At 34.3% G+C, this 10,180-nt stretch overlaps 3 protein-coding genes and 1 long non-coding RNA gene across 8 annotated transcripts in view; 2 read left to right on the top strand and 2 right to left on the bottom strand.

Moving 5' to 3' along the window:
- Positions 1-99: 99 nt before the first annotated feature.
- Positions 100-1,282, bottom strand: uqcc6 (ubiquinol-cytochrome c reductase complex assembly factor 6). 4 transcript variants are annotated; one of them, XM_016261221.1, is made up of 3 exons: positions 1,240-1,282; positions 558-694; positions 100-262 (listed from the first exon to the last, which is right to left on the bottom strand). In XM_016261221.1, the coding sequence occupies exons 2-3, from the start codon at positions 663-665 to the stop codon at positions 167-169; spliced, it is 204 nt and encodes a 67-aa protein (XP_016116707.1). In that variant the 5' UTR covers positions 666-694; positions 1,240-1,282; the 3' UTR covers positions 100-166. The 4 variants fall into 4 exon arrangements, with proteins under 4 accessions (XP_016116707.1, XP_016116699.1, XP_016116694.1 ...); XM_016261213.1 differs by having other exon boundaries at positions 558-722; positions 1,199-1,278; XM_016261208.1 differs by having other exon boundaries at positions 1,199-1,278.
- A 483-nt stretch (positions 1,283-1,765) lies between these two features.
- On the top strand, positions 1,766-4,994 carry tdg.2 (thymine DNA glycosylase, tandem duplicate 2). Of its 2 annotated transcripts, XM_016261193.1 has the most exons (11): positions 1,766-1,858; positions 2,195-2,267; positions 2,476-2,657; positions 2,731-2,924; positions 3,141-3,210; positions 3,295-3,430; positions 3,775-3,857; positions 3,934-4,028; positions 4,107-4,278; positions 4,359-4,481; positions 4,569-4,994. In XM_016261193.1, exons 1-11 carry the CDS (start codon positions 1,852-1,854, stop codon positions 4,646-4,648), a joined length of 1,215 nt encoding a protein of 404 aa, XP_016116679.1. In that variant the 5' UTR covers positions 1,766-1,851; the 3' UTR covers positions 4,649-4,994. The 2 variants fall into 2 exon arrangements, with proteins under 2 accessions (XP_016116679.1, XP_016116685.1); XM_016261199.1 differs by lacking the exon at positions 2,195-2,267.
- Positions 4,995-6,388: 1,394 nt separating this feature from the next.
- Positions 6,389-10,180, top strand: part of LOC107574736 (G/T mismatch-specific thymine DNA glycosylase-like) — a 6,324-nt gene continuing 2,532 nt past the window's right edge. The window contains exons 1-5 of the mRNA XM_016261186.1: positions 6,389-6,514; positions 7,105-7,165; positions 9,218-9,387; positions 9,483-9,739; positions 9,843-9,912. Of these exons, the coding sequence (XP_016116672.1) occupies positions 7,107-7,165; positions 9,218-9,387; positions 9,483-9,739; positions 9,843-9,912 (556 nt within the window). The 5' untranslated portion in view covers positions 6,389-6,514; positions 7,105-7,106. The remainder of the gene's footprint in view (positions 6,515-7,104; positions 7,166-9,217; positions 9,388-9,482; positions 9,740-9,842; positions 9,913-10,180) is intronic.
- Positions 7,500-10,180, bottom strand: part of LOC107574789 (uncharacterized) — a 6,323-nt gene continuing 3,642 nt past the window's right edge. Inside the window, exon 3 of the long non-coding RNA XR_001607732.1 lies at positions 7,500-7,510. This is a non-coding gene — a long non-coding RNA (uncharacterized lncRNA). The remainder of the gene's footprint in view (positions 7,511-10,180) is intronic.

Raw genomic sequence — 10,180 nt, 5'->3', positions numbered from 1 at the left:
ATTTACAAATAAATAACTTGTCACAGAGTGTTGAGTTACAAAGTATTTTATATGACAAATGAAGATGCATTACATGTTCGTATAAATCGCTTTATTCACAGAATAAAATTAATTTTGTATCATCAGTTAGGCTTTGCATGTTAGTTAAGAAAAACAAATCAACGGGTCATTGTTTCGGAGACGCTGAGTCTGTCTGTCCTTCTTTCAAGCCAAGAAGTTCTGTTTGCAGTTCTCCAGGCTTTGGTGGGACGTCTGGAATGGTCTATAATGCAAGAAAAAAAAACATTGTTTATACTGTACTTAATGTTTACAGTCAACATGACTGTAAATGTACCCAATTTGCTTTCAAAATGCACATTTCTGGACTTATTGAGAACAATTCATTGGTGCATGTAATTCAATGGATCTATCAATAAATTAAAACAATAAAACCTCTAAAGTTAAATTACAGAAATAAAATGGGTTGAAAATTGCAATTTACATTTACAGATAAATATCTAGGTTGCACAAACACCTAAACAAATAAAAAAAGCACAAAATCTGATTTGGAAACTTACTAAATCAGGACGGTAATACTGGTGCACAACCTGTGCTCCAGCAAACATTGACAACACACTGGCTGTAAACATCCGTAGATATCTTGGCCACGATACACCTGCTGGCATCCTTCAAACCCAGCTGGCTGACAAATGTTCTGCCAATTAAATTAAATTAATTTTTACCTAAAGAAAGAAAAAAGTTATAATTGCCCTTCTAATTGCTCTGTTAATATTTAAATAGGAAGGAGATGTTGGGTAATGTTAACCCATTACCAACAATTAAATTATTTAATGACTATTTTAAATAACAACAACAAATATTATTAGATTATTCATAAAATTATATCAAAATGACAATAATAACAAAAAGTCATTATTATTTTCATGTTTAAATCAACACAGCTAGTCTAAATACACAGTTTCATATAGGTCAATCAAAGCTTATTTAAATGCAACTCAAAAAAATAATTAATAAACACTTAAGCATTTTATGTGACATAGATAAGTATTTTATCAGTCAGTTTAATCACTTTTTGCTATAAGGTCATTTTATCACTGCTAGCGATCTTAAACGTAGTGAAGCACATGTGCTATTATATAAAAACAGTATTATAATTCCCACATTAAGCAGGATCAAATCTGGAGAGGCATATACTAACCTTGTTATGTTATAATCACGTTATAATCGAAAGAACATTACAGGTTTCGTTGCACGACATTCAGCAGTTCTTGTTACATGTCTCACATGTTCGCTTTGGAACTCTGTAAATCACTTTTTTCATAGGGACCACATAATGAATGGTTTGCCCTAATTTCACTAAGCAATTGATGGAAAGAAATGAAACCGATAAAACTCAAACATTAATAAAACTTAATTGAACACTGGTAATTTTCTGCACACCATAAAATGCGTTTTATATAAATGTATGAAGAGAAAAACGTGACCTCCCTTTTGTAATAATGGTTGAGTCCAACCATGTGAAATCAGCCATTAGAAAAACTAACGGTTAAAAGTATAGAAGTATGGATTCAAGTTCGGCACGAATGGTAGCTCGTTTTAATGTTTTAAAATGTTAATTTTTTTTACTAGTTGTCTGTAATAAATAGATAAAATGAAAAGCGTTAAATCCAAAAACTATGTAACTATCGTTCTATCATGCATTAAATTAGGGACTTTTATTTTGAACTTGGCCTTTACCTTTGTTGACATTTTTACCTACAAGCGGCTTCATTCATCATGTGTAGCATCATTTAGCTCATACTTTTCTGCACTAAATACTGGTATGTGTCAGAAAAGGTCTGAAGAATATGTATGGCAGGTAAGATTCATAATCCTAACGCAGAGAAATATACCTGTATGTGACGAAACGAGTGATTTTAATGCTTGTATTCGGTCAGTGGTCCACAAACAGCTCTTAGCTTATTGAGTGTAATGAGCTAGTTCGCTGCATACCACAGTGTTGCTCATGACAGGTTGAATAGTCTTTGAAATGTGTATGTTTCTAGATAAAATTAGTATGTCATGTTATCCTGTGACGTTTAATTGATAAGCTAAGCATAATAGGACAGATGTAAAAGAAGAGATTAAACAAAGGGAGGTGTGGTTTACCAGCTGGTATATCAGTAACATAAACATGAATATTAATCTATTAAAGTAAGACCACCAATTAAGATGGAAGAAAGGCAGTATTCATCTCTGACGGCCCCTATGGATTATCTTCAGTACTGGTGAGTTTGCCCAGCCCGAAAAGATCCCCAAAGAGTTGCTTTCTTAAATGTTTTAAATAAATGAGAGATTTGTATACTGTGATTGCAACAAATGCTCTCAAAATGGTATATGACGTGTATGTTAAATCTGTGAACACTGACAAGGAGATCAGATTATTACCATAGCTTTTGAAGTAAGTGCAGTGTCTTTGTAATTTTGTTTTCTCAGGTACCAAACCAATCCTCAGCAGTACCAGGCAGAGCAGGTGCCGCAGCACCAACAGATGATTAATGCCGCCCAATACGCAGAGAGACCTGTGGAGGACAAAATCATGACTGATTTAGCAGTGCATCAAGATCCATATCTGGAACAACCTCAACAGCCTCAGCAACTCTCTGCCCAACCACCAGGTTCAACCTTTTCCATCCTCACGGTGCGTCTAACTGGGATGTTTCTGCAACTTATTAAACATCTGTTTTGCAGCCCTTCCAATAACTCCAGCAAAAGGAAAGAAAAGGGGAAGGCCTCTAAAAGGTGAAGGAAAGGAAAAGACAGAAGCTGAAGAGTCTGCCAAGAAAGCGAAGAGGATGTTAAATCGGTTCAACGGGATGTCCGTGGAGGAAGTCATGGCTAGAAAGCTGCCAGACGTCATCACACATAATCTTGACATGCTGATTGTAAGATTCTGTTTTGTATAGTCAGCAAGTTTTTTTAAATGTATATATTAATAAATTATATGAATTTTAATATTGATACAAGTTAATACATATGAATAAATGATATCATTAATATTTATTATATATATATTTATTGTATGACATTTTTATGCAAATTTGTATATATTTATATTTATCTGTTGGTTTGTTTGTATAAAGTCATTGCTAATTTTACAGATCGGCATCAATCCTGGACTGTTGTCAGCCTACAAGGGAAGGCATTATCCAAATCCTGGGAACCATTTTTGTATGTATTATTCAGCTGATTTATTTTTTGTGAAAAATATTTATATATTTATGTTTGTCTTATTGTTTGCTGAATGTCTCGTAGGGAAGTGCTTATTTCTTTCCGGGCTGACTGATGAACAGCTCAACCACGTGCACGATCAGACACTACCTGAACGGTATGGCATTGGTTTCACCAATATGGTGGAGAGGACTACACCTGGGAGTAAAGACCTATCAAAGTAAGAGCTTAACATTTACATTATCCCTGTAAAAGGTGTGGTTATATTAATGGTTGCTCTGCAAGTTTCGCAGATGAAATTCAGTCATTTTGTGCGAGGACATAACAGGTTCAAGCTGCTTAGTTTGAAAGTGATTTTCTGTGTGAACAAAGCTTCATTTTTTTAATACACCACTGACAATAGACAATGGACCTTTTGGGAAAGTTTGAAACAATGGAAATTTTGCAGACATTTCGCTAATGTGACCGCACCTAAAAAATCAGCTTCATGTCCTAATTTGATGTTTAGTCTCAAGAAGATGCTTGATGTGAATACATGTGAATATTTTGAGTGTTGGTTTGCAGCAAAGAGATCCGTGAAGGTGGCCACCAGCTTTTGGAAAAGCTCCAGAAATACAGACCTTTAATCGCTGTGTTCAATGGAAAATGTAAGTCATTGATTTGCTATCGATTTAAGTCTAAACTCTTATTTATGATGTAAGTTAATCCCGTTTGATATTACAGGTATTTATGAAATATTTTGCAAGGAGATTTTTGGAGTAAAGGCTAAGAACTTAGAGTTCGGATTGCAGCCTTACAAAGTCCCAGAAACGGAGACGGTACGATTATCTTTGTTGATAGTTTAATGCTCCTGTTCATAGTTGCATATTGATTAGATATGAGCTTCTTTTGTCCAGGTTTGCTATCTGATGCCATCATCAAGCCCACGCTGTTCCCATTTTCCTCGTGCTCAGGACAAAGTGCACTTCTTCATCAAGTTAAAAGAGCTCAGGGATCAAATGAAGGGAGTGGTGAGGACTCAAGAGGTCCAAGAGACAACCTACACATTTGATCTGACTCTGGCCAAAGGTGAAGAGATTCACAATTGAAGACTGTGTATAACAAAATATATGTTGTTAACCAACATACTTTGTCATTGTTTATTCTAGAGGATGCCAAAAAATTGCCAATCAAAGAAGAGCAGCATGACCCTGAGTATGAGGAGACCTGTGCCCATGGATCACAAAGAGAACCACAGCAAGCATTTGGGGTCCATCCTTCTACAAATATGGGTATACAAATATTGTGTACAGAAAGAATATGAACAATTTACAGTTTTTATGTGTCAGGTGCTTGTAATAATGATCAAAACTCTCTAGACCAGGTATCGGACAACTGGTGGACAATGCAGCCATTTGCAGACCAGATTCCAGACATCAGATGTAGCAACAACAACTGAACAGCCTGAGAAAAGTTGTATGTACTGAGAAGGACCAACTAAAATGTTTTTAAAAATTGTTTTGTTTAATATTTTAAATGTTTTGGCTGTTTCTGAGTGATTGATTCAATTGATTCTGAGTGATTATTTGAGTTGTTACCCAAATAATTTAATGTATGTGATTTGTGTGTGTGTGTAACGAAGATTTGTTAACTTGACTTAACTTGACTGAACATGAAACATGAGACTTTCAGATTGAGACATTTGTTAATCTTGTGCCTCTGTTTTTATCCTTTTAAGGAAACTTCAGTCATACACTACCGTTAAAAGGTTTGGGGTTAGTAAGATTTTTTTTTTTCTTAAAGGACTTAATCCTTTTATTCAGCAAGTATGCATTCATTTGATTTAAAAGTGACAGTAAAGACATGTATAATGTTAAAAAGATTTCTATTTCAAATAAATGCGGAACACAAATGTTAAGCAGCACTGTTTTTTCATTGTCTACATTGATAATAATAGGAAGTATTACTTGAGCAGCAAATCTGCATATTAGAATGATTTCTGAAGGATCATGTGACACTGAAGACTGGAGTAATGATGCAGAAAATTCAGCTTTACATCACAGGAATAAATTCCGTTTTAAAATATATTCAAATAGAAAACAGTTATTTTAAATTGTAATAATATTTCACAATATTACTGTTTTTACTGTATTTTGGGTCAAACAAATGCAGCCTTGGTGAGCATAAGGGACTTCTTTTTAAAAAAAAAAATCTTATTCAAACTTTTGAACAGTAATGTATGTTAACTCTTTTTGTTTAAGTAGTTTCCATTTACTGAAGTTATTTTGTGATTGTGGGGATTATTTGACACTCACATATTTCAATGAGTATTTCAGTGGAGCAAATTCCTAATGGAAACCACAGCTGGACTCTGGCAGAGGTTTATCACTGTGTGCATGTGCATGGATTTATAGTAGTATTGCAGATGGCATGCTCAGTCCCGCCTTATGGTGCTTATTGAATACAGATCACTCAATTTACCTCATTTTGAATGCTGTTTTTAGACTTTTTAGAATTTTGTTATTTTGCAATCAGTGTGCATAACTGTTTAGTACCATTTATACCTGTTTTGTTACATCATCATAATCCAGCTTCATTTTTGCTGTAAAAATTATGTACTATGTTTGTCATTTTGTACGCTGTGTTTTATTTTTTATATGTATCTATGTATTACTAATGGAACGGTTTAAGGGCCAAATAAAAGCAATATTAAAAAAGCCATGTGTATTAGTTATTGTCACAATTAAAATTAAAACACAAAACTTTCTAATATGTCTGAAATAAAAGCCGCGATAATCTTCGTTGTTGAGAAATCAAAAAAGAAAAATGTTTTGCGTTAATTTACAGAAATACCAGATGCAAGTGGCCATACAGAACTTTATACTTAAAAGCTTTATTTTGACATGCTAAACGGGAAATGGGCATTTCTTATTTATTGAAGCGCAGCCAATAGAAAGCACGCTTTGAAGAGTTTAAATGTCACACAGGCGACGACGGTCATACTATTAACTTAAGAGGGGTGCAGTTTTTCATCACCATTCTGAAATTAAGATCAAACTAAAAGCCTGCAGTACGTTTTTAGTTTTTACATTAGATATAATTGTGGTAAAACTTAAATGATGATTTCTTTGTTTTTATTTTTACATTTAACGGAAGAAAAAGGCATACTGTGCCCAACACACCCCTAGTATTGGTGCTTTGGTACGCTCCACTGTCAAAGCGATTTCTCGCTGTTGGTCTCATCTTTGTTGCTTTCACCGGTTTTGTTCCTAAAACGAGAAAAATCAACATTCCAGTGGACTATCGTTCTAATCATATCACAACGGTATGTATTCATTTGACAAATAAGAGCTTGATTTGATTAATAACACTATGGAAGTGCATTTTATGTCGATAGAAGCGCGCTGCACAGTTAGCTAGCGACCAGCATTCATTGTACTTAATGAATTAGCACACTAGGCCAGTGTTAGCCGAACATGCTAACACTAGAACATATGTTGTTGTTGTTTTTTTGTTTATGAAAAAAAAGGATCTTAGCCCTTTAACGTTACCTGCATTTGTCCTGCTGAGTTCATATGTAATTACTCAATTTAGTTTAGTTTGCTGAGTACCGCAGTTTAAACTACCGACTGTGGCAAAATAGTAACTTAGTGTGGAATGTGTGTTTAAAATCCAGCACACCGAACCTTTTCTGATCTGGTTTATACACTTTAGCCAGACCCGGCTGGATATGTTTCGATATTCACTAAATTTAGGAATGCATTTATGTGTAATTGAACCTATTCATTATAGAACTATAAAATAATCTATAAGTAAAAGGGTTGGTTCTAAATATTCCCCTGTGAGAATACCACTGAAATTGCTTTTGAAATGAACACAAATATTGATTTATTTAAGTAACGTTAAATCCCGTAGAGATGGATGAAAGGCTCTATGGATCTTTGCCTCATGCCCCCTCGGAATACCTCCAACAATGGTGAGTGGCCCCATATGTCGTCAATTGGCGCCTAGATTAATTACGATCCCACTGATTTTATTATGCTGTTTTAATAACATTCAGCATTTAAGTCTGTTTTGGAATGCTACTAACTAGTCTGTACCGCCATGCACGAAATAAACAACAATAACAAGTTATTGTCCAGCTTACATGAAGAAGAAACTGCCTTGGTCTTGCCACTTGTGTTTGTTTTGAAAACTGATGTGTTCCTGCAATTATTAAATGTTCTTTTTACAGCAAAAAATAAGATCTGGGTTGCATTAATGACTTGACTTCTCAAATGATATAGTTGAACTCAATATCACTTTACGGAAGTTGCACCTGCTTTACATAAGACAATCTCCAATGTAAAGTAGATGCTGTTATTGTGTTGAAGTGTCAGTTAACTGATGTGTAGATGTAATTTCTTGTTATTAAACTGTATTTAATGTGTATTTTAATTGTATACATTTATTTTAGAAATATTACTAGTTTCATAGTAATTACAAAAATAGTATAGTTTATAATTAACTATAAATAATACATAATTACTATTATTATGGCATTATATAAGCGTTGCAATCTAAATGGTTGCAAATGTTTTATGTTGGCCCACTCTTAAATGCTGCGTGTTTCTTGTTGAGTAAGACTTGAGTTTCTGTTAACTGACATGTAGAAATGTTTTCTAGTGATTAAACTATTATATTAATTTAAAAAAATAGAAATACAAAAACCACTATTTTTTATATTCGTATATTAAATTTTAAAATCAATCATTTTCATTTTATAAATCAATTATGGTTTATCAACTATAATTAATACATTATTATTATTATGCCGTTATATTTATGCAAAGGTTTAAAATCAAAATGTTTGCAAATGTGTTTTCGTCTTTGTTTTGTGCTGTCTAACTGTGAACTTCTAAGTGTTTCTTGTTAAATAAGACTTAAAGGCACAATATGTAAAAAAAAATGTTTATTAGAATATCCAAAAACCACTAGAACAGTGTTATATATTTTGCTGACTTGTGTACCTACATTATCCCAAATGTTTCGAAGAATGTTTAAATCCAGAGAAATAAGCAATTTTAACTAGTGACACGGAGCGTGTCCATAGTGTCATTGTGTCGCCTGCCAATGACGTCATAAGTTTTGTTTTGTAGAAAACATGGAAACACCAAAGACGCTTTAATATGTTGTGCGTTTTATTAGACCGGTGACGACCGCACAGAGTAGCATTATAACAGAACTTTCAAATGTATCTAGTGTGATAGAACAGCGCTGCTTTTTTCCCCCCACATACGCACGACCGGAAGGAGTGGAAGCGGTCGACTGTGGCATAATAAAAGCTCTGCTGCTTTCGAGCCGTGTGTCACGCTCGTTCAGCAGCCTCGTTTCGCTTCGACGGCTTTCGGTCTTACTCTGCTTCATTCTACTACGTTAATAAATCATTAGCTCATCCATGAACATGATTTCTGCCCGAGTCCCGTCGGATTGCTTCGGCTGTGGGGATGAAGACCACAACTCCCATGATTCCACACTCAGTCACAGCTTCATCAAACTATGCCTTTGCCTCTTTGTTTATTTTGAATACGTGCCCCCTAGCAGCGAAAAATTACATATTGTGCCTTTAAGTGTCCGTTAACTGATATGTTCAAATTATTTGTAATTATTCAACAATATATTTATTTTAGTTTTACATTTTCATTTTTATTTAAAACTATTGTAGTTATAAAATATTATAGTTTTATAATGAACTATAATTAATACATAATTAATAATAGTATCCCATTATATTTATGCAAAGGTAAAACTGCAATCTAATAATCGCAAATGCATTTTCATCTTTTTGTATTATCTAACTGTTAAATGTTTTTCTTGTTGAGTGAAGGAATAATTATGCAAACAATACCATAAATAAGTTACTTTACCTGTAAACACCATTGTTTCCTGTTAAATGCTGTTAAATATGTGCTTTTAAGATAGGTGTTTTTCTACAGAAGTCTAAGTTGGACTGACAACTCAGTCAGGCCCTGTTTTATTTTTGAACTAGGGTTCAGTCAGCTCAGCAGCATCTGCAGGCCCTTCAGGCTCAGTATCCTCACATGGCTAATGGCAATGCTGGTTTTATGATGGAGGGACCCAGAGAAGATGGAGGCATGCAGCAGATGCCTGCACACCTAGATGATGCTGCCCAACTGGAGCCTGCAGCTGCACAGAAAGGTACTTATATTTTTAAACATTAGAATTGAGCTCAGCAGGCTGAATATGTTCTCTCATGTAGCTTTTAGTGAGTCAGTGTTTTTTCCCTGTTTAAGCACCTGCTAAAGGAAAGCGAGGAAGGCCAGCGAGCAAAGAACCTAAAGCCAAAGGCGAACCTAAAGCCAAACCGGGACCTAAACCCAAGAAAGCTAAAGAGGATAAGGAGGCCCTGCCAGCTGAAGGACAGGAGAAGATTGATGGAACATTCAAGAAAGTCAAGAGGAAAGTCGATCGCTTTAAGGGCATGTCAGAGGAGGAAGTCATGAAGAAAACACTGCCTGACATTCTTACCCCCAATCTGGACTATGTCATTGTAAGTTTTTATGGTTTTGCCTGAAGTTGCCTTTTAACAATGAAGACTGTTAAAGCAAAGATGTCATTGAACTCACGACTGAAATCTTATTTTTATGATACAGATCGGAATTAATCCAGGGTTGATGGCGGCCTACATTGGAAGATGGTTCCCTGGACCAGGAAACCATTTTTGTAAGTAGCCTTTAATTCTACTAATTTTTTACTTTAACATCACTGTTATGTTATGCTTTAATATAAAATATATTCAACATTAAAACATTTTATTGTTGTTATTATATTGTTTGTTTTATTTATATTATTGATATTATAAATATATTGTAGGGCTGTCAAATCGATTAATCGTGATTAATTGCATCCAAGATTTAAGAAATATATTAAATATATATTTACATAATATAAATCATATATAAATATGATATCAATTTCTTATATATATATA

Source organism: Sinocyclocheilus grahami, unplaced genomic scaffold (assembly GCF_001515645.1).
Source record: "Sinocyclocheilus grahami isolate Dianchi unplaced genomic scaffold, SAMN03320097.WGS_v1.1 scaffold31.1, whole genome shotgun sequence".
Lineage (NCBI taxonomy): Eukaryota > Metazoa > Chordata > Actinopteri > Cypriniformes > Cyprinidae > Sinocyclocheilus > Sinocyclocheilus grahami.
The sequence above is the reverse complement of the archived record's forward strand: the minus strand, read 5'-3'. Positions and strand labels throughout refer to the sequence as shown.

Bases quoted from the DNA above. Each gene is read 5' to 3' on its own strand.
- tdg.2 (XM_016261193.1), top strand. The intron at 2,925-3,140 runs GTAAGATTCTGT...CTAATTTTACAG, and splicing joins ATAATCTTGACATGCTGATT to ATCGGCATCAATCCTGGACT. The intron at 4,279-4,358 runs GTGAAGAGATTC...TGTTTATTCTAG, and splicing joins TGATCTGACTCTGGCCAAAG to AGGATGCCAAAAAATTGCCA.
- uqcc6 (XM_016261221.1), bottom strand. From the start codon at position 665: ATGCCAGCAGGTGTATCGTGGCCAAGATATCTACGGATGTTTACAGCC. The intron at 263-557 runs GTAAGTTTCCAA...CTTGCATTATAG, and splicing joins AGTATTACCGTCCTGATTTA to ACCATTCCAGACGTCCCACC.